Source organism: Gymnodraco acuticeps, unplaced genomic scaffold (genome assembly GCF_902827175.1).
Source record: "Gymnodraco acuticeps unplaced genomic scaffold, fGymAcu1.1, whole genome shotgun sequence".
Classification (NCBI taxonomy): domain Eukaryota; kingdom Metazoa; phylum Chordata; class Actinopteri; order Perciformes; family Bathydraconidae; genus Gymnodraco; species Gymnodraco acuticeps.
In genome coordinates, this window is record NW_022992059.1 from 621,551 (window position 1) to 644,918 (window position 23,368).

A 23,368-nucleotide genomic window follows, 5' to 3' on the forward strand; every position below is an offset into this window, starting at 1 on the left:
ACACCCAATTAATTCTGTCCTTTCCCCGCTCAGAGACCCAGGTCGTCGCACGCATCTCTGCTTGTCTAGCTGACATCTCTCAGTGGATGTCTGCATCACCCTCAAGCTCAACCTTGACAAGACTGAGCTGCTTTTCCTTCCGGGAAAAGATTGTCCCACTCTTGACCTGACAATCAACATTGGCACCTCTGTTGTTTCCCCGACTCAGACTGCAAGGAATCTGGGTGTGATCCTAGATAACAACCTGTCCTTCACTGCAAACATCGCTGCTACAACCCGTTGCTGCAGATACACGCTTTACAACATCAGGAAGATACGTCCCCAGCTGACCCAGAAAGTGACACAGGTTCTGGTCCAGGCTCTCGTCATCTCACGCCTAGACTACTGCAACTCCCTCCTGGCTGGTCTACCTGCATGTGCCATCCGACCTCTCATCAGCAGCTCATCCAGAATGCAGCGGCTCGTCTGGTCTTCAACCTTCCTAAATTTTCACACACCACTCCGCTCCTCCGCTGCCTTCACTGGCTTCCGGTAACTGCTAGAATCCACTTCAAGACACTGGTACTTGCTTACCATGCTGCGAATGGATCTGGCCCTTCCTACATCCAGGACATGGTTAAACTGTACACCCCAGCGCGTGCACTCCGCTCTGCATCAACCAAACGGCTCACTGCACCCTCGCTGCGAAGGGGACCCAAGTTCCCATCAGCAAAAACACGTGGGTTTGCTATCCTGGCTCCAAGATGGTGGAATGAGCTCCCCATTTGCAGATAGCTTACACACCTTCCGGCGCAGACTGAAAACTCATCTCTTTCGACTCCACTTCGAGCGATAGAACTATTAACAAAGCACTTATATACTAATAAAGGACTGGCTTATCTAAAGCCAGTTGAGTAGCACTTGAAATGTTTTTGCTCTATGAAGCCTGATGTACTTATATGATTCTGTTTTCTTCAAGTTTGTATTTTGTTGGTCGAACGCACTTATTGTACGTCGCTTTGGATAAAAGCGTCAGCTAAATGCAATGTAATGTCTTCAGTAGACTGGACTACTGTAATGGTGTCTTCACAGGTCTCTATTAGAAAGCCGCAGCTAATTCAGAACGCTGCTGCTCGAGTCCTCACTAACACTAAGAAAGTGGATCACATCAGTCCAGTTCTGAGGTCTTCACACTGGTCTCCTGTCTGTCAAAGAATTCAAAATACTGCTGCTGGTTTATAAAACATTGAATGGTTTATTCTGATCTCCTGCTACATCCAGAACTCTCAGGTCTTCTGGTCTGCTTTCTGTCCCAAGTCAGAACTTCTGGAACAAACTCCCAGAATCCTGCAAGTCCACTGCAACTCTCAATACTTTTAAATCCAGGCTGAAGACGTTTCTTTTTGCTGATGCTTTTAATTGAACTATTCTTATCTCACACTGCACTGTAACTCTTATTCATGTAATGTCTGACTATGTTATATAGATATCAGCTTGTTTTATGTTATGCTCTTTGCTTTTCAATGTTTGTTTTTAAATGCCTATTTCTTAATGATCTTATTATTTAATTTTTTTGTAAAGCACTTTGAATTGCCTTGAGTTGAAAGGTGCTATATAAATAACCCTGCTATGCAGATAAAGAGATGTTCAATGTCATGTAATTACCAGTTTCAACCACAAGATGGCGCCAAATGCACATGTTGATCAGGCGTGTTTCTGCTCAATATAATACACCTTTATCTGATTAGGGAATTACATGAATTGAGGCTGACAAATAGGTAGCAATGGTTGGTTATGCCTACTTAAAACAACGATTTCCTAAAAACAATACGAAGAAGAGCTCGTTTTTTTTTAAATGGTACATTATGGTAAAAATAAAATCCTAAACGGTTTTTATTTGAGATATTACCATGATTTATAGTGCGACAGGTGCAGTGTGTACCTGTAGTCAGCGTGTAGTGATGAGGAGGCGGAGGCTGGGGTGTGTGATGGAGGGGTGGAGTACTCTCCCATTGGGTGCCGTGCACATTACTCCCGCTACCGGAATTCAGAAGCCAGTCTTAAGGAGCGAGGTGAGACGCAGCAGCTTACCTGTCCCCCGTCTCTCATTCAACCGTTTATGGTATTGTGTTCTGGTCCAATGGAGGCAGTGGTTCTGAACTCCGCTATAATTCCGGAAGTGGACTGCAACAGCAACACCGTGGACGCCGAGCTGGAGGTGAAGAAACTGCAGCAGCTCGTCCGAACGCTGGAGTGGCAAAACGAGCTGCTCCGGACCCGCGCGAGTAGCTGCTCGCGCTCGCATGTGCTGCCTCCTTCCCCGTGGAAAATGCTCGCAGGCACCGGGGGGTTCTGCCTCCCCAGCCCAGTGCCCACCCTGCTGCGTGAGTCGTCCTTGGGGTCCTCCCTGGAGGAGCCTTTCGACTATTTCCACTCCGGGGATGGAGCGGCGGAGGACGGTTCCGAGCCGTCGGTTCTGGACGAGCTGGAACTTTTGGATTTTGATTCTCTGTGCTGCTCAGACGAGTCCGACGAAACCTGGTAAATGTTGCTTGTCTCCAACCATGTGTTGCGTTCAAAGTCCCGCATGTGTGATTTAGAGGCTTCTCCTGCTAATTGCACCTGATTCTCATTGTGTCTGGATCCAGCCTCCTGCAAGACAAAGACACATACACACACACACACACACACACACACACACACACACACACACACACACACACACACACACACAGGCCACTTGTTATCAGGCCTGTCTGTCATCATGGCTGCACCAAGCTGCCATTCTTCCTCACATTCACATCACAGTGCCATTGGCTGGATGCTTTTACATTGGTGCATTCTCTTTGGTGCCACACAGGAATTCCTTAAACCCTAAATGGGGTTGTGCCATGCTCTGAAACATCAGTTACCATGAGCTAGTGTCACTGTTATTTCTTACATTTGCTTCAAGTAAGACATGTATAAGTACTATACCCTGTCACTTGTTGTCCTATTCCACTGAAAAAGAGATGAACTTCATGACATGTTGCAGAGGGAGAAGTGACCAGCGCATGCACAAAAACCCACAGGGAGCCATAATGAAAGACGAGTAGATGGAGGCGAACGGATAAAAGGGAATAACAAAATGCAAATGACACGTTACTAAATACATGTCACATAGCACATCAGTCACATAACAGAACATCATTTAAACGCCATTATGAGCTGTCCTGCAATACATTCCCACATGTCTGAAGTTATCATGGTGTGCTTTTGTTGAGGGTTTCTTTTAGACTTGACACTGAACATTATAATCTGAATGATTCTGCACTGTAGCTCATTTGCATTCATGTTTTACTTCAATGTCCTCACACTGCAGGCCCTCCTTGTTTTAAGGGAAAGTATATGTGGGCTCACCTGATGTCAGTGTAGCTTTTTGAATCTATCATTCAGCTCCCCCGTGTTGCCTTCAGAGCAGAATCGAGGAGTGGGAGTTCAGGGCTGTCAGAATAATCTGAGCTGCACTTTCTCCAATCTGAAAAGCTTAACATCACATTATCCCGGGAGGAAATGTGTTTCTGTCTCAGGAGGAGATGAGCTGGTGGCACAAAGTCAAGATCAAATCAGAAACTGTCACATCCAAACACTCCAAAACATGTCTACTCTATGGTACAACCACTTCATTGGCACCTGTTACTTTGTGATTCATTTTAGCCGAAAATAATCACCCTGCGAACTAATGACATTCCCATTAGCTTGACTTGGTGCTATTAGCATGGTAAACCTGCTCAAAATGAACTGTTGTGTTAGCATCCAGACGTCAGTGTAAAAGTGAAATCTACATTGTCCTGTTTAACTAGCATTTAGTGTTTCCTCTGTCTCTCTTTCCAGGCTGTATGTGTCCTCAAAATCCAGAGAGTGCACGGGTAACTCCCTCTCAGCTCTGCAGTGGTGCCGGAAGGCGCTGGAATCTCCAAGATCTGAGGTGGAGGCCGCCCGGAGATCCCTGTCCCTCAGACTGGAACAAGGTAAGAGGCTGTGTGCGAGAAAAAGAGTTGTTGGGTGTGTACTAAAAAGAGGCAAAAATAAATCTGTTGCCATATTGTTTTAAAACAGATGCTCTCTGTCTGAGAGTGATATAAAACCTTTTTGATTTAGTTTGAACATATGGCTGTGCTGGCAGAACGTTTTTTATATATATATATATATATTTTTATATATATATATATATATATATATATATATATATATATATATATATACAGTTGCAAGAAAAAGTATGTGAACCCTTTGGAATGACCTGGATTTCTGCATAAGTTGGTCATAAAATGTGTTCTGATCTTCATCTAAGTCACAACAATAGACAAACACAGTCTGCTTAAACTAATACCACACAAACAATGATATGTTTTTATTGAACACACCATGTAAACATTCACAGTGCAGGGTGGAACAAGTATGTGAACCCCTAGGCTAAAGACTTCTTCAAGAGCTACTTGGAGTCAGGAGTCAGCCAACCTGGAGTCCAATCGATGAGACGAGATTAGAGGTGTTGGTTAAAGCTGCCCTGCCCTATAAAAAATACACACCAGTTTTGAATTTGCTATTCTTAAGAAGCATTGCCAGATGTGAACCATGCCTCGCACAAAAGAGCTCTCAGAAGACCTACCATTAAGAATTGTTGACTTGCATAAAGCTGGAAAGGGTTACAAAAGTATCTCTGAAAGCCTTGATGTTCATCAGTCCACGGTAAGACACATTGTCTATGAATGGAGAAAGGTCAGCACTGTTGCTACTCTCCCTAGGAGTGGCCGTCCTGTAAAGATGACTGCAAGAGCACAGCGCAGAATGCTCAATGAGGTGAAGAAGAATTCTAGAGTGTCAGCTAGAGACTTAGAGAAATCTCTGGTGACGAATCTACGATACATAAAACACTGAACAAGAATGGAGTTCATGGGAGGACACCACGGAGGACACCACGGAGGACACCACGGAGGAAGCCACTGCTGTCCAGAAAAAACATTGCTGCACGTTTGAAGTTTGCAAAAGAGCACCTGGATGTTCCACAGCACTACTGGCAACATATTCTGTGGACAGATGAAACCAACGTTGAGTTGTTTGGAAGGAACACACAACGCTATGTGCGGAGAATCCAAAGGGTTCACATACTTTTTCTTGCAACTGTATACAGTCTATGGTTTTAACACATACATTTTGAGCTACATCTTTTTATTATATTTTTGCTGTGAAAAGATTAAGATGGCAGACTTAAAAGATGGCTGGTGTTTAATTTTACACCAGTAAAACATGTGCAATCACCAGCAAGTTAAACATGTTTTAATTGCACACACAAACTAAGACCTAATGCTAAGATAAGTGCACATGCTAATGTCACTATTGACCTGAAATGACCATGATGCACTGCAGATTTCATCATCCTCATGGTATTAAGTGCACCTAAATAGCTGTGTTTCTGCGCGTGTGGATGTTTTACGGGTGTTTTTATCCTTCAGTCTCAATTGGCGGTTCTTTTTTTTTGTTTTGACACTTTTCGTTGATATGATGGGCGTATTTGTTGTTCAGACGTCCTGATTTTGACCACCTAGACTCACATTATCCTGATTATGTGGCCCTTTTGGTTCCTTTATTTCCCTACATTTGTATTTCTCTTTTTCTTTACGTTTGTGTTCCCTTCTGATTGCGTAAGATCTTTTTCTCACCCAGACAGCAGATTAGTTGAGGATGCTTCTGTCCTCCAGGCTATTTTAAACCGATGTACACCGCTTTCAGGCGTCTTGCCAAAAAACACATTCGCTCGCTGACACAACATAAATCTTGGGCAGGGAAGAACCGTTAAATAGTTTCTCGTCTAGACTTCACAGCTACATGCTCCGCCTACTTGTGTAGGAGGCCGTCTGACAGTTTGATGTCCTTTTCTAGAGTTTACCATTAATGTGATCAAATAGAATGAGACTTGAAGTGAATAAAGGTTGTTAAAATATATTGGTGGACATATTTCTATGCTCAAAAGACTGTTTATTTAACTCTCTTTTTGGTTGGTTTACTGCTCCCTGTTGAGCTTGGCTTCATTTCATCAAACGTTTCAAGTCAATCTTTGGGAGGCTTTTTGCAATTATTTACATGCAGAAAATGACTAATGAGAAAGCTTTGCCCTGCTGGATTATTCACTTTTTAAATTGAAAGATTTGTATCAACAAATATTTAATTTTAAGCAGCAAAATATAAAAACCAAGGTAACATTATTTTCTCCAAGCATTCTTCTCTCACCAAACAAGAAGCCTCTACATTACCTACAATGCAACTCGATCACTGACTGTTTAGCCAGATTCATGCTAAGAGGCTAATGTAGCCTCGAGCGGAGACAAAGAACAGTGACATCTGTAAAGCTTCCTTCCGATCTACAACTGTTATGAGCTATAGCTGAGTATTTCACTGTGTGCATCTCCATACTAACGGCCCGTTCACACAGCGGCGTGCGTTGAAAGCTTCACCATTCACTTTGAATGGGGTGACGTCACTTTTCGCCAAAATGCATTGTGGGAAGCGACGCGGAGCTTTGCTGGCGTGGCTCGCTGCAAAAGTTGAGCAATGTTCAACTTTTGAAGCCTCGGCAGAAGCGTCAGCCAATCGAATCGTATGCCAGTACAAACTCTAGCCAATCAAACCGCTGCTTGTGTGTCAGGGGCGGGAGATTCATGTGATTGGTTATTGGTCGAGTTTCAGACACGCCCGCCGGCGAGCTTCAACGCACGCCGCTGTGTGGACGGGCCATTACACATTTCTTTTGCAAATGAGTCAACTCATGGAGCTAATTCGCTACCAAAACTCCACAAATAAACTAAACCTGTTTTACAAATGCCCTATGTTCCACTGACATGATTTATTAGAAACATGTCATGTGTTTGTCTGATGGATATGTGTTTTATTGCAAAACAGAATGCATTGGTTTGTAAATTGTGTTTTTGTTTGTGGTGGGAAATTTGGTCCATATCTATCAATTATATTTCCTTGATGAACTGTTCAAGCTTTGAAATGTAATGAAAAGTGACTTGATGTAAAAGCACTGCTCCCCAGGTTGTAGTTGGAGCAGCTTCTTCCCTCTGCTGTCATCAGTGGTTCAGTCCACCTCACAGACTTTCATCAGTCTGCCTGCATTAAGCAGATCAGGCCTGGGTCATGTGACCTGTATGTGTGGGTGCTGAGCTTCCTTTAGAATATACCAGCCGTCATGGTTACTGTGTGTGTCTGGCCCTGAAGCCTTTAATGAGAAGAGACTGAGCTCCACTCACCTGTGTGGGCACTTCTGTGTGACAAAACTGAAAATCTTTATCTGCAGTGTTTTCAAAGCGATGTGTTTTTGCTGGACTGCTCTTTTTTACAATGGTCAGGTCATGGTGGCTCATAGACTTACTGTTAAGATCCAGCCATCATGAGTGTCTGGCTAACATCTTAAAAGTGTTGCGTGGGGTTGAAGAGTGCAGGAAAATCCAGTTCTTGAGAATCAGACATCCTTTATGATGTTGTGGTCCTGGATTACTACAACAACATCACGCACTTCACCAAATGGTTTGAGGACAACCATGTCCACCTCAATGTCAGTAAAATAAATCATTATTGATCCCCCCCACACCACAGCACCCCATTATTATCAATAACCAAACAGTTGACAGCTTTAAATACCTTGGAGTAACACTGGACAATAAACTTAATTTCAACCATTTGACATCTTCTTGGAAAAAGTGACATTGCTGCCTTAAAGGTCCCCTATTATACTCTTTTCCAACAACATATTATAGGTCTCAGATATATACAGAACATGTCTCTGAAGTGTTGGGCACCAAACAGATCATTGCAGCATCCCATAATCCCCTCTTTTTCAGCCCTGTTCTAAAAGTGCTGATTCTGTGTCTGTAGCTTTAAATGCTAATGAGCATGTGCTGGCCACGCCCCTTTGAGAGATTGGTTAAGAAAACACAATGGTGCTCTAGGAGGAGATTCAGGTGATAAGGGGGGCGGGGGGTGTTACCTTGGTTGGTTATTGACTAATGGTTACACAAGACAAAAAAACATTATGACATCACAAAATCTGATCAGCTCATTTTCAGACAGATTTTAGATAGATGGATCAATTTAGATTTGTTTATACTTTACATACCATCTACTTCAATGTTCCACAATATGTCCCTATTATATTTAAATCGTAATATGAGACTGAAAACTTTAAGCATATCGCAGAACAATCTAGATTGATGAATGGCACTGCATGTAACACACACTTTGTTTTGTTTTTAGGGTGGGGGTCTCCTTAATATGTGGGTCAGAGTAATAGACGTTACATCAGGAGCGGTGCAGCAAGCACTCTACATGCATCGCTGTTAGCAGGAAGCCTCCCACCAGTGAAAATGTAGAGCCATTGCCATGGAAACAGTTTGTATGAAAGGAATGCAACCCCAGTGTGCGAAAAAGTACACGTCCCACCGTCCGGGACGTGTTATTTACAATATCGGACAAGTAGATCTTTCAATTGACTTGTCCGGCGGACAAGTGGAGTTTTTCGGCCTGATTTATTGACAAATTATTGATACATTCAGTTTACAAAAGGCAGAACTCATTCGCAAATTGTACGTGTCCGCCATTGTTCGTTTAGAAGTGTTAGTTTCGGTTCTGCTTGTCGATTCCTAACGGCCCGTCCACACTACAGCTTCAATCTGCCCATTCACTTTGAATGGGGTGACGTCACGTTGCCTCGCTTTTTCGCCGAACTGAAAGTAGCATAGCGGTCCGTCTCCGGCGTCAGAAGTTGAACAATGTTCAACTTCTGACGCCGGAGACGATTTAGTGGTCTGTAAATCGTTGGATAATTTTTTTAAAACTAAATAAACTACCCAGTATGAACACTTGTATAGCCCTTATTAAAAACATTCGTTCCTCAAGTTGTAATAATGTACTAATAACGTTATTCTGAGAGTTATTTCCCTCTGCATTATGAACGCGCATCTAACCCACGGGACCGCGCCGCCCGGCACGTTCATGTTACGTGTCCCGACCAATCAGAGCACACTGTGCTCACAGGGAGGGTGGGGGCTGGAGCTATTGGAGCTACAAGGAGCCGTTAAAGGCAGAGAGTGAAATTCAGTGAATACACGTAGTTTACAGAGATGCTGTTTGAGAAACCAATGTGAGTTGCATTTATCTTTACCCATGGATGCACAATAAGAACGGACCCATATCGTCTCACAGAGCTGTAATAATGGATATATTGCACATGTTTGCTATAATTCATTATCATACTACATGGGCTGTATGATTAAATCTTGTACCGTAAATGTTGTATTAAATAAAGTTAATATTACTTATTATTATAAGTGTATATATATATATATATACAGTGCAATAATTATTTCATGCTAAATGAAGCTCTGTTGCTTGGATATCACTAGATCCTGTTACAGCGTAATATAAGTACATAACGATTGACGCAGCTGCCCCCCCACTGTAGAGCCTTGCCCCCCCAGCTGCCCCCCTAACTTTTGTTTCCCTAAAACTGTACTAAAACAAACCTACACTATTTCCACAAGCTTCTCAAGCAACAAAACAAGCATTACATTAGTTAAAATTGAATCATTTTAAATATCATTTTAGGCCCGTTAAAAACACAGCTACGGCCCTGCATTAAACTGCGGAGCGGCGTTCACACAGACCGCGGCTCACACCGCTGCAGAGAGGGAGCGAGCTGTCCCAGCACCTATGGATCAGCTTCCCCTGGGAGCATTTCCCTTTCCACTAGTTTTGTTTTTACTAAGGACGAGAGCTTGAAACTAAATATTAATAAAACGCTGCCGTTTGAATCGATAGCGTTTAACAGACGGGCGCTGTTTGGGGCGTTACGTTACAAAATACTACGCAGACAGCGTTAGCTGGGAGATCGATCACTTTGCTAAACTACGCGGTAGCCTACTATTAAATCCACGTAAACTACACATCACAGCCATGAGGCCAGATCAATGAAACCAGGATTCATCCTTTACCGTAAAAACTGGATCCAAACACAGCTGCCTGTGTGCGCTTGATCAATACTTTCTGATGTTATATTTATGATATGCTACATATTAGCTAGGCTACATGGCCCTAACGTGTAAAGTTATACAAGCATTTGTACCAGTGCTTTTCACAAGTAGACTCTTGCAGGCCAGAGTATTGGAGTGATTCAACAACAACAAAAAGACATATCTGAGAAGTGATCAGGACGAACAGAAAAAGGAAAAGGAAAAGAGAGACGAAGAGACCAGGAGGGTCAGAGCAGGAGGAAGAGGAGGAGATGAAGACATTAGTGAAGAAGAAGAAATATATGTGAGGAATAAAGATGAAGTATCAGAAAGAGGGCCAGAGGCAGGGATCAGGAGGCAGATGAAACTCCAGCTGGACCACATGGTATGTTCTTATTCTCCTTACATATTCCATTAAAGCAGCACAATCTAGCAGCTCTTAGTATTGACTAATATTGATTGAAATGTGTTGCTGCACAGGTCACCTGTAGCTCTCTGAAGAGATGGGTGATGTCATTTGTGTACTTAATTATAATTAAGTACTTACAGTATGCAGAATTCTGGGTATTCTCTGAATCGGGTGCCTTTTGGGTCTTTATATCTTTGAAAAATGAAACCAAAATGTTTGGTCATAACATCTGGTAGTGGACTACTTACATTTTCCCACCTCTGGCACAACATATAAATAATTACTAGGAATTTCCTTGAAAAAATGTAACAGGGTTGAAGTTTTTGACAAAAAGTAGGCATGAGACCTTGTTTAGCTAAGATATGGCACCACATGGAAGTCAAGGACATTACAAAATTGTAATATTTTGCAAAACTATTGTTTATTTTTGTAATAAACAATTATTTACTATTATTAATTCATACAACATAGTTGAAATGTTGAGCTTGTCAATCTTAATCTGAAATATAGGTAAGAGAAGAAACTGACACTTTTGTGATGTAATTCCCTCAATGCAGATCACGGACTGATCCATTATTTTAATAGGAGGGTAAATGGTATGGCGTGACGGGGTTGAAACAAACTGAGGGACAATATTGCAATTTCATAGATAATTCAAGTATTTTTTCAGAATTGATTTTTGATCAGTTAAAGTTGACAAGCATGTGATTATATTAGCAGCAACATTTTGGGATAATTGGCCATTTTGATTTGTTTAATATTAAATTAATATGTAATAATGCTTAGTGCTTGTCTAAGACAACCAATTTTTTTAAAAACAAAATATATATTTAATTTTACATTGTAATGCAAAACAACCTGTTCCATTAATTCATTGCTTTAAAATACATTTTGTAATTTCCTTTCATTTAAAATGGTTGAGGTAAGCTTGGGGGACTCAAAGGGCACCCGATTGTTTGTCTGAACACCTTGTTTCTCTTGTGCATTAAGAACACTTGTGTTAGGGCATGAATTAACAATAAATAGGTTATATAGAGTATAACATACCACGTACTGTCCGCCCTCCTATGCCATCCTGGCATGACCTCTTGCCTCCCCTTTGCCCCCCCATTTAAAATGTTCTAGAACTGCCACTGGAACTAACTAAACAATGCAGAGATTATTTTTATATAATTGTATTCAATAACCGTAAGAAATTAAACAGTATGAAGTGATTTGTAAATAGGAATACAGATTTTACTTAATGTTTTCATAAATATATTTTTCTCCCAGTTTGACTTATTTTTACCCTCTCAAAGAACCGGAATCGAGAACCGAAAATAACCGGAATCGAAAAGCAGAACCGGAATCGTTAAAATCCAAACGATACCCAACCCCATGTGTGATGCAGTACAATCTTACGGCTCACTTACGTTAACGGTGTCGTAAAAACCGTGGGAAAATGTAAAATACGATGACAAAGAAGAAGATTCCAGTGGCCCCAATGTTTGTCCATTCTGGACAAGTGAAAAATGTATTCGGACAAGTAAATTGCCAAACTCACTTGTCCATGGACAAGTACTCTCTAAAAACTTTTTCTCACACTGAACCCCCCCATCTCATAGCTTTTAAGTGGTTTATATTCCCACTGACAGGTAATAGAGTGAAATCCTCTTCCTGTATCTCTTTTATAAATCTTTATTCCCAAGATATTCCTATCACAGCTGCAAACCCAAGTTTCTTCTCTCCATCTATGAATAGTAACTGAGGTGTGTGTGTGTGTTAGTCTGAGACACTCTGCACCAGGTAGGCTACAGTGTGTGTGAGAGAGAGAGAGAGAGAGAGTAGCTTTGTTGTGTTGAATCTAGCTTTGTCCCTTTGTGTTGAATAGAGCAGTGAGTGGCAGTCACAGTGATGGTGAGGTAACAGCTGCACAGTTGTGTGTGTGTGTGTGTGTGTGTGTGTGGCCACCAGAGAGTACTACAGCTTCTTAGCTGCGACTCCACAGCTGCTTACATGTCCCCTAACACAGTTTTATGGGGAATGGAAGCTCAGCTGTGGATGGACAGGACACTGAGGCTGGGTTACTCACTCCAGTTTTGCAGCGTCCCTCCTCCATTCAGGTTACGTATTGTAACCCTAGTTCTAGAGTGGTGTGTGTGAAAAATGCATTCAATCAAAGCGATTGCATTTATCCCAGAGTAAGAGTAATCTCTCTCCACATTTCCCCATAATGTCCGTTTCATACGAGGTTAATTAGGCACCCATTATGCAACACAATTCCCCACTCGCCGCCCCAGTTGTAACTCCAGTAAAGGTGATAAACCGCAGGAAGTGCTGTCAAAGCGCTATGCGAGTGCAGGGACATTATGGCCGGCGTGTTGTTCAGAAAACACACCTCGCCTAGTGTAATAGCTCCGATTGATGCATTTCACCGTCTGTGTGAAGACGGCATTAAGATGGGGCGCGCGGCCCCCCCGAGAGCGTGCCGCGGTGCGTTCAGGACAGAGGAAAGGGGCTTTACTCCATGTATTTCCTGGTTCCCAAGAAGACAGAGTGCAGACCCATTCTGGATCTTCGCAGCCTTAATCAGCACATTGCCTGCAAAAAGTTCCATATGTAAACCAGTTACTGGAACTAGTGCAGGAATGCCTAGGATGAAAATTACAGGCCTCATCTTTTTAAGTGGGAGAACTTGCACAATTGGTGGCTGACTAAATACTTTTTTGCCCCACTGTATGTAAATCAAAAAAATCTAAAAAACCATGTTTCACTTTGTCATTATGGGTTATTGTGTTTAGAATGTTGAGGGAAAAAATGAATTGAATCCATTTTGGAATAAGGCTGTAACATAACAAAATGTCAAAAGTGAAGGAGTATGACTAGTTTCCGGATGCACTGTACATGTTTATTCTTCTTCTTTGTATTCTTAATATCCCTGTGTTTATTCTCACGTGTACTACCTATGTTTCACTCATTCTGTTGCTGCTATTACACCTGACTATCCCTATGGGGATAAATAAATCACCATCTCGTCTAATTTAAATAAAATCCAGATTTTTGCCTAACGATTGTGCATTTTGTTAAAATCCTCCCTTCTGCTTGTTTCTCCTCCTTCCTTCCTCCCTCCCCAGTCTCCAGGTGGCGTAGCTCCCTATCCAGCCCCTCTCCCACCGCCTCCCCCGGCCTTCCTCTGAGTCGAGTGGCCGGAGTGTCCCCCCTCACTTCCTCCCCTTGTGCCAAACCCTCCTCCACCCTCCAGTCATCGGAAAGACACGGTAACGTGGACTCAAAACATTTCAAATCCAATATCCCTGGTATTAAAGTAACAGTTGTTGCTCTCCCCCCCCCCAGTTTCGTCCCTCTCCTCCCCATTCCACCACCGGACGATGAGTCCTGTAGGGAAGGATCTCTCCCCCTTTTCTGAGAGGACTCCCACGTTCTTCCCCGCGCAGCGCAGTAAGCCTCAGTGCTGCTTCTTGTATATTTTATATATTCACACTTCCTGCTTTCCCTGCCTCAGACTGTATAGAACATCAAACTGAATATGATCTTCAGAGGAGGTGCAGGTGTAGACACCGAGTGTAGAACTGGCTCAGCAACAAGCTTTTTACATATCACTTCAATTCGTGGGAGTAAGGGAATATATGCAGCTTCACTCGCAGAAATCAAATCCGGGCCACAGCCTTTTGTGCATTATTTGTAACGGAAAGAAATAATGTTCCAGGCTCGGGGGGGGGGGGGGGGGGGGTCGCTGCAGGGAACGAGGATTCAGTGCGTTTTATCCCGAGGCTCATTTCCATGACGGCGCTAGTCCAAACGGGGATACAAAAACAAAACTCAAAAATCCTGTGTCCAAATTCCATCTTCGAGACTCTGTGAGAAAATGAAGACAGACTTTTGTTACATTTTCTGAAAATGCGAATTATTCTGTCTCCTTCCCAATTCCATTGAGGTGAATACATTTAAAATGTAGGTGCTCATTTACAAACACAATTTGAAAGACAATCAGCAAGTCATTCCAGAAAAGCTGTTCAGACAATTTCCGAATAATCCGGAGCTTTAACTGTTTTATTACTGTAGAGACTAGTTCAGTACTGAACTACCATTAGAGAAATATGTGAAGCCTCACAACGGGTGACGAAATCTTGGCCTGATGAGCACATAAAAGCAAAATGGGATAAAAGTCATTGGAATAATACAGGTGACGGGCAGGGTTAATGATATCAGGGATATCATTAAGCGGGGACAGGTTGGTGTGACCTCTCTGGTCATAGTTCTGCCTCACCGGTGCTTAATACATTCTGAATCTCTCACCGACCCTTCATCTTTATGCAGAGAACACTCGAGGGCTTTTCTCATTCATTCATTTAACACCGAGTCAGAAACGAGAGGGGACACGAGGAGTCGACGTGTTTTCTAACGCTGCTTCTCTTTCTGTCAGAAGGCCGCAGCCTCCGGCGCTGCGCCCTCAGCCCGCAGTCGTCCATGGACAGCGACCTCGGCTCTTCAGAGGTGGACGACGACTCCATCTCTCTGGGATACAAACTGCAGGACCTCACCGACGTCCAGGTCATGGCCCGCCTGCAGGAGGAGAGTAAGTTATTGACTCCAAACAGACACACTACAGCTCTTTGGCTCAGCAGTGGAGATTTAACATGAAGTTCCTGATCTGAGACGAAGTGTGTCATGTAGGGGCTTTGTCCCACTGCACGCTGGCTGTATCTTTATTTAAGGTCAGGGGTTCCCAAACTGGGGGGGTGATATAGAACATTAGACTTGCACACAGGTGTCACTCATAACATTATTCACCGCATTACAACAGCAAAGACATTGTTAATAGTTATTAGTTGCACATGTTCTTCCTGTGTGAAACGGGTGTATGAATCTTAATCATGATAAACAAGAAGACTTTGCTGATTGCAAGACTTATTGATTCAGGCTCAACACTGTCTCTCTAAAATAAAATGCTACTCTGGTACACAAAATCTATTTAAAAAAAAGATTGCTTATAGAAACAGACAATTATGAAATATAAGAGAAAATCGTATTTGTCAAATTCAGTTTATTTTAAGTTTAAGTGCATTTTTTATTTTGTACACATGGCTCATTTAGTACAAACCTGAACTATGAGTTTTTAGATGAGGCACATCTGGTATCCAGACATAACAAAATGTGTTGCTATTGTCCTGTGTGTGTTTTAACTCTAAACAAAGAAACAGTGAGCAATAAAGGTCATATGATATAACATTCAAATGGAATTAGGTGTTTTAAAAAGGCTGTAACATCCAAACATCTCACTGTTCAAATGTTATTGTTGTCCATCAGTCCTGCTAAAAGTTGATGGGTGACATTTCCCTGCATTTGAAGTGGAAAATAATTTCTGGGGCCTCATTTATAAAGGGATATACGCACACAAGATGGCGTACGCCAGTTTCTACGCAATGTTTGCGATTTTTTAAATACTAACTTGACGGGAAAACGTGCGGTCCTCCACGCAAACTCTGACCCATGCGTACGCACTAAGCACAACAACAGGAGAGACGAGAAACTGCGACACCGTTGGCAGAAGGAAGAATGGAGAGAAATATGTGGAAATAATACCATAAATAAAATGTTACCTCTCATTTATCAGATATGAAGAATTCATTTTCAAACATTGATTAAAGCCAATCTTAAAATGATTTAACGAAGGCCTGTTTGCGACTCCTCAGTGCTCACAAAAACATAACTTGGAGAAATAAATAAATACGGAAATGTTATTGAAAACCACCTCCAATATGTTGTGTTAATGTTATGAAATGTTTTCTCACAAATGATGCGGTAAGCAGGAGGACAGAATTACGTCTAAACTGACGTCGTTTTGCATTTCTATAGGTTGTAGATACGAGCATGGTTTTATACTATCACGTTTAATCATGTTTTATGCCATTTGCCAAGACTTGATAAGTTGCTCGTAAAACACAGGAGGTATGGAAGCTAAGAACACCATATGTGGTAAATTGTACAGCTGATATAACACAACACATTAGTTGTATTTCCTTTAACTGATGGATATAGGGTTGCTGGGGGGGGGGGGTTGAGACGCACAGGCTGCAGTGGAGACGCTGCGCACAGCTGATCGGCAGCTGGAACACAAACCACCAAATACAAAAACATAATTCAGATCCAGTCGTCATGACTCCACTCCGGAGGGATTCCCCGATCATTTCTTACAGTTTCTCATCAAGGGGGGGTCTCCTGTCCCTGGTACAAACACACTGCCTGAGGAAGGCTATGTGTATTGTTTTTGTAATTAACCTTTTTCGGGCCATTTATTTATTTTGGTGACGATCCGACCTCCATGCTGCTACTCTGGTTCAAACTGCATCCACCAAACAATATGATTTATCTCCACCTCCCCAAAATAACCAACATCTGACACGGTGTGAGATGTCTTTTTTAGCTGTTCTGTCGTCATTTCCTGCGATCTTCTTCATAAAGTCAGTCAGAATGAATGAATGGGCGTTTCTTTGACTATTTCTAGGCAAATATGGGCGTTACGTGAAGCCCTCAAAAGCTGCACCGCATTTCGAGTCGATTGTGATTTATAAAGGAAAACCGGCGTAGGACGTGCCGTACGCAAGTCCTGTGCCGGTACGCAGTGTTTTATGAATCGGAAAATGTCTGTGCGTATTTATTTGCTTTGTCTTACGTAAGCAAGGCTTTATAAATGAGGCCCCTGAACTTTATCAGGAACATGTATTTCATGTTTAAATGTGTCAGTTTTTCCAGTATGTTTTCATTGTTTCTGTGTCATTGTGTACCAGCTGACCATCTGTCTCTACTGTCCCCCCTCTAATATTTAACATATGTCACCAGATCTCAGAGCTCATCACTACTTCAGCTTCATTAACCCCAGGAGGTGATGTGTGTGTGTGTGTGTGTGTGTGTGTGTTGCACGTGTGTTGCACGCTGGTCCTCATATCTCGCTCCCCCAGGTCTAAGGCAGGACTATGCCAGCACGTCGTCCGTCCTGGGCCCCCGCCGCAGTCAGAGCTTCACGTTCCAGCTCAGCCAGCTCAGCGCCGGGCTCGGCCTGGAGGAGGAAGACGAGGAGGAGGAGGACGACGAAGACTACGGCCTCCTGCCCCCCGCGCAGCCTCGCCTCACCCGCCTGCCCCACTCCCATACTTTCTCCAGCGTCCGAGACTGGCGAAGAAGCACCAGCTCCCTGTCCACCCCGCCCTCCACTCCCCCTCACCTCTCCGCAGGGTTCGCCTTCCAGCCTCAGCTCCAAACCCAGCCCGAGCAGCACGGCTTCAGGCCCGGGTCAGGTGAGGGAAGACCCTTTCAACGCTTTGTAGCCTCTTTTCCAATAAGGAACACTGGTGCAAAAGTCACTGCAGATAATATATCTCTCATAGGGGAGGGGAAGAAGCTTAAATACCCATTGGTGTGGCATTTAGTAGAAGGAGAGCCAGATATAACTTTTTAGAAGATGGTGGAGACTAAACCGGAGCTAAAGGAGACTGAATATTGGACGTCTAATCTTTGTGACCCAACTTCCAATAAGACAGTGAAAGGGCAAAAAACTCTACCAATCCCCATCAAACTGATACACCAATGCTCTTATCTTACCCTTTGGTGTATCATTCAGTAGGAGAGGCAGATATTTAACTTTTTAGGAGATGGTGGAGACCAAAACTGAGCTAAAAGGAGACTGAATGTTGGACGTGTATTCATCGTGTGACCACGACTTCCAAAGAGCCAGGGAAAGGGAAGTGCAATCTCCATCAAGATGGAAACATGCACTCAATATCTGATGTTAAGAAACTACTAAATTGGATTGAGGGAAAAAACGTTTGGGTCTTGCAATAGACCTATAAAATAAAGCAATTGTCCAAATCTTGTAGCAGGGGTGGAAATAAGTCTTTCTGAACCCATTGAAATGTTTTGTTCCAGAAGAGTGGGATAGACATGCTATCTTACCTTGCGTTCTTTGAACTGTGTCCGAAGTACTAATCAGTTATCTCTTTGTTTATATGTTTTGTACGTGAAATATTTCTGTGTGTATTTGTTTATACGTGTTGCCTATTGGGCATATTGTTTTGGGGAAACTTCATCACGGCGTCCAGCCGAACATGAGAGTAAGTCGACATGTTTTCCTCTTAATCCAAAATTAAATTAAAGTCTAATAACCTCATATAAATAAATCAAAGTAATATTTAATCCAACTCTCCCAGCTATGTTAAACCCATTAATTCATTACTATTGAATATGCTTTTTCATAATTTTCCTCACTTTGAGATGTGTCCCGCCTTTGCTATTTAATCATGCGTCTCAGCTGAGGACTGACCCACACTGATGTCCTTACAACTTAATAATAACTCTGCGTAAGCCTCTTGTACATCCACCCTCAAAGCCTCAGACTGGAGAGAGAGAGTTTGAAGGGATTAGGGCTGTATGTCTGACTGTGGTTGTTACAGCCAGCTTTATGTGCCGTCTCAAGGGATCGTTATAAAGCAACAGGCACATAAACAGTATAATGTTTATTTATTTCCATCTTGAGCCTTAGTGAGTGATTAAAACCTGCCCTAGTGCAGTTTTTTACTTCATGAATGTTCAGTTGTGTGTCGGTCTCTGTCAGATATGGGTTTGATCAAAAAGTAACTGCATACATCTTACATAGAATAGTTCAATTGTATCAAAAAAGGGCCACAAACGTTCAAATTCTAGGCATGCAGCTCACACTAAGCAGTATAAGGTTTATTTATTTGTATTTTGAGAATTAAAATCTACCGTGGTGCATCTTTTAACTTTTTTATTTGCATTTGTGTGTTTGTCAGATTATCTGCGCAGGAGCATGCCTAACCTGGTCCGAGCTCCCAGCATGCCCAGTGTGCCCATTCCAACCAATCCTAGCGCTTCCCTTTGTTTGCTTCGTAACAGCCAGAGTTTTGATTCGTCCAGTGGGCTGGCTCGACTGCAGTCCTCCAGTAAGACGGTTTCTCTCATTTCTAGAGCTGTATTTATTGAATCGTGAAAGAAACACGCTCATTGAATCTTTGTTTCCAGTCCCCTCCCCAGGCCAGCTGCAGAACAGAGTCCAGAGCGTCGGGAACTTCTCCTCCATGTCACGGCAGACTTTAAAAGCCACCGCCTACGTCAGTCCCACCATCAAGGGCTCCATGGCAACCTCCACAAGCCTCCACTCACTGAACAGCAGCAGTGGAAGCAGCGGGGGGGGTAGTGGCATCCCTATAATCAGTAAAGCTCAAAGTGGGGGGGGGGCAGCCACTTCCACCCCGCTCACGGCCCGCAGCAGCCTGCCTCGCCCAGCCTCATTATTCAGCACATCAAGCTCCACCTCTCGCAGCAAGGTGGCCCAATCAGCACGAAGGTAAATCCCTTAAGCGCTTTGAGCACCAGGAAAAGCGCTATCAAAATGTAATGTATTATTTGTATTCTCTAAAAGCACACCTATTATGCAAAATGCACTTTTTGATGTCTTTTTAAATAAATATGTGTCCCCGGTGTGTAAGGAGACTCACAAAGTGTCAGAAAATACAACCCTCTCTCTTTTCCTCCGTACCCACATCTCTAAAAACGGGGGAACAACGGAGCTGATCCAGATTTGCTGCGGTCATGACGACATTACTAAAATGTGGGCGGGCTTTACGTTGAACTCCTGGCAACGTTCCACCCCAGAATCAGAAACGTTGCTGTATCAGAAACAATGCGCGATGTGTTTTATGGTCTGTGTTTACATTAGCAAGCATCGCTAACACTCAGAGCTAACCTGTACTGGAGAGAGTATGTGTAAAGAAGCAGGAAATAAAAAGGAACTCACCTTGTGGTAAACCCGCGAGAGAGAAAGAGTTTGAGCTCCATACTGTTTCAGAAATAATCCTTGATGTGGTTTGGAACATAATATGGCGTTTAACCACGGCAGCATTTAGCTGAGTTTCCGCTGGTAGACAGCCTTCTCTTCACAGAGCTCACTGCTTGCATGCGGATGCTCCAAAGGGGCGTGGCCAGCAGCAGCTCGGTTACATTTAAAGGGCCAGACCCAGAATCAGCACTTTTGTAACGAGGCTGAAATAGAGGGGTATGAGGCATGGCTACAATGGGTGATCTGTTTGGTGTTTTGAGCAAAACACTTCAGAGACATGTTTTGTATAGATATGGCCCTATAATATACTGTTTAATAATAGCATAATAGGTGAGCTTTAAGACTTATTTTGTTTTCCAGTTTACTGACGCCTCCAAAGACCTTGACCACCTTCAGTGCCCTCCGTGACAGCAACTGGAGAGACGGCTGCTACTGATGAAGAGGAGACAACCCCGCTGGCTGGGGTCACTCAACATTCTTCCGTGGGGACATTTTGAATGGGTTTGACCAAAAAGTAACCTTACATTCTGCATAGATCCTGCATAGAGTAGAGAAATGTTATCCAAAAAGGCCAAAGTGATCTCTCGTGTCATCCATTTTGAATTCTATGCAGAATTTCTTCGGGGAAGGCGGGTTGTGTGTTTCCGGATGTGAGTGACTGAATGTCAGGTCTGATTTTATTGGTGTGTGCCAATGGGGAGTTGTTCCCTGATGCTCTTGTGCAATAAGCCACTGTCTGTGGGGTACTAACCTGCTAAATGAGGGCTGCCAGTTTCTATGAAGTGATCCTTACGATACTGTATTTATATATTTATTTTAAAAGGACATTTCTAACTAATCAGGTGCTTTCCCTCTGGCAACAAGCGCCAAAGATGCTGCTAAAAATGAGTTGATCCCTGGTTTGGGCACATTTGGTCGAATTTTTACAAGACATTAAAGTATGTATTAATGTACAAATCTAACTATAAGTGTGCTAATTATATAAATATATATTGATGCAATATTATTGATTTTTAAATGTGACCAAAAGGAAAGTGTCTGAATGTGTTTACAATAATTGTCTCACAAAACTGTGCATAATAACTTTTTAACGCCCTTAAAGGGATTTGCTCTTGTTGCACTTTGTACTAATCTCTGAATTGATTGATATTTGTTCTGTTTACTAATACCTGCACTTCTTTTTGAATTTGATATTCTGGTTTATGGGGAAAACTGTTAATTAAATGTGTTTTTGGAGATGTCACAGTTATACACGGCATAATGTAGCACCTTTTTGTTTGTGTTTTTAAATGACTGTCACCATGGCACATTTCACAGAAACCTGACACTTTTGTTACTGTGATGAACTGGATCGAGTGAAACATTTTAATAAAACACACTGAATAAAACATTCTCATGTTGAAATATAAATCTGCAACTTTTAACTTTACTCAACCCGTTTTAATTGGTTGAACATGCTGTAATCAGTATGCAACAAACTGATATTAGTATAACGCAGATGTTGCCACCTAGTGGTAGGGTTATAACCAAAAACACTTTTACTTTAAACCGTATCATTTGTAAACAGGAATGTGAAAAATGTTAACCAAACTAAAATATAATCAAATGAATACTTGAGTAAATGCATATAAAAAAAAATACAAGAATGCTCGGTAGGATTTGTTTCTGGAAATGTATGTTAAAGATGATTCCTAGCAATAATTAAATGTGTGATATGGTTATAAAAAGGTATCTTTAATACCAAATCTGTAGTATTATTTCCCCCCACTCATCTCAAGATTGAAAACGTCCTTATAATGACATCTGTAAAAACAAATAAGGAACTGGGGCTCTCGAAAAGAAAAATACGTTGGGGTACATAAATCATGTCAAGATAGGTGTTTACTTTTATTCATGGCAACATAAGTGTTCTAGTACTTGTCGGTTTATTTAACATTTTCCAGGGAGGATAAATGTTACACACCCTTGGGCATCTAATATTTCCATTTTAGGTCAACAGCTCTCAGCATCTTAAACTTCGCTGTATTTGTTGTTCACAATACTGAGGGAAAATGAAGAAGAGAAATGGGATTAGATCCCTACACTTCTGGAATTTATCTCGGTGAGCTATACCTGCAGCTGGATGAATACATTCCTGTTATCTGCTGTCAACACTAGAGGTGGTAAAATGAGGTTTTGACTACTTGGCGGATGTGAGATGCATGAATGGTACCGGGCAGGCTGCTGCTCTTCCAGGGATCAGGGAAGTTTGCAGGTGGACTGAGGAACAACTGCACATTTAACACACCAGTCCACCTGCAAAAATACATGATGCACAAAATAACTTCCAATTGGCATAGTTAAACACGTCCAGCCCAACTTTACATTACTGCAAGCTTTTTACAACAAATTACTTCTGTTACTTAAAACTGGTTCTATAATACAAAAGACCTGGGTACCTGGGCATCAGACTAGTGCAAGAAATTCACTTTTGACTGTTCTAATATGCCAATTTGTTTGGATTGTCATACTCCCATCGTTTTTTCGGATGCTTAAAGGTTCCATGTCATGGCCATTTCTACTGATCATAATTCCATTGTTGAGGTCTACTAGAGTAGATTTATACTGTGCAATTTTCCAAACTCACATTGGTTTCTCATACAGCATCTCTGTATCATAGGCGGAGTTTGACATTTGCGTTTGGGGGGAGCAAACCTTTTTTACTGACGTCATTACACAGTCCCAACTATTGCGTGCTACGGATACAGTAGCAATAAAGCCAGCGCTCACCGCACTGAGTATGAGTTTTCCACATACGAACACAACTCGTCCCGTAATGCACAAAGTAGCGGAAAAATAAACCTATTAAACTAACTATACAGTGGCGAAAGCCTTGGGACCTTTAAAGGTCGCATTAGCTTTTTAACTTATTGTGCAAAGAAGAACCATACTTAAAACTCAATTCCAATGGTTTTCACTGAAATATAAATCTTGAAATAAAAAAAGTAATGGCGATCTAAATTGTAAAGCTATATGAAGTATGTTAGGATTTTTCTTAAATGTCTTTGTAGCTTAAAAAAAAAGTGTGAATACAAGGAG

At 42.2% G+C, this 23,368-nt stretch overlaps 1 protein-coding gene across 3 annotated transcripts; it reads left to right on the forward strand.

The window, feature by feature from the left end:
• Window positions 1–1,999: 1,999 nt before the first annotated feature.
• On the forward strand, window positions 2,000–21,673 carry LOC117537030 (SLAIN motif-containing protein 1-like). 3 transcript variants are annotated; one of them, XM_034202203.1, is made up of 10 exons: window positions 2,000–2,520; window positions 3,853–3,989; window positions 13,551–13,694; window positions 13,771–13,875; window positions 14,861–15,013; window positions 17,397–17,732; window positions 18,534–18,545; window positions 19,245–19,394; window positions 19,474–19,798; window positions 20,651–21,673. In XM_034202203.1, exons 1-10 carry the CDS (start codon window positions 2,099–2,101, stop codon window positions 20,724–20,726), a joined length of 1,860 nt encoding a protein of 619 aa, XP_034058094.1. In that variant the 5' UTR covers window positions 2,000–2,098; the 3' UTR covers window positions 20,727–21,673. The 3 variants fall into 3 exon arrangements, with proteins under 3 accessions (XP_034058094.1, XP_034058095.1, XP_034058096.1); XM_034202204.1 differs by having other exon boundaries at window positions 14,864–15,013; XM_034202205.1 differs by lacking the exon at window positions 18,534–18,545.
• Window positions 21,674–23,368: the final 1,695 nt, after the last annotated feature.

Excerpts from the sequence above, each read along its gene's own strand:
- LOC117537030 (XM_034202203.1), top strand. The coding sequence starts at position 2,099 with ATGGTATTGTGTTCTGGTCCAATGGAGGCAGTGGTTCTGAACTCCGCT. Across the intron at positions 3,990-13,550 it reads GTCCCTCAGACTGGAACAAG|TCTCCAGGTGGCGTAGCTCC; the intron begins GTAAGAGGCTGT and ends CTCCCTCCCCAG. Across the intron at positions 15,014-17,396 it reads GGCCCGCCTGCAGGAGGAGA|GTCTAAGGCAGGACTATGCC; the intron begins GTAAGTTATTGA and ends TCGCTCCCCCAG.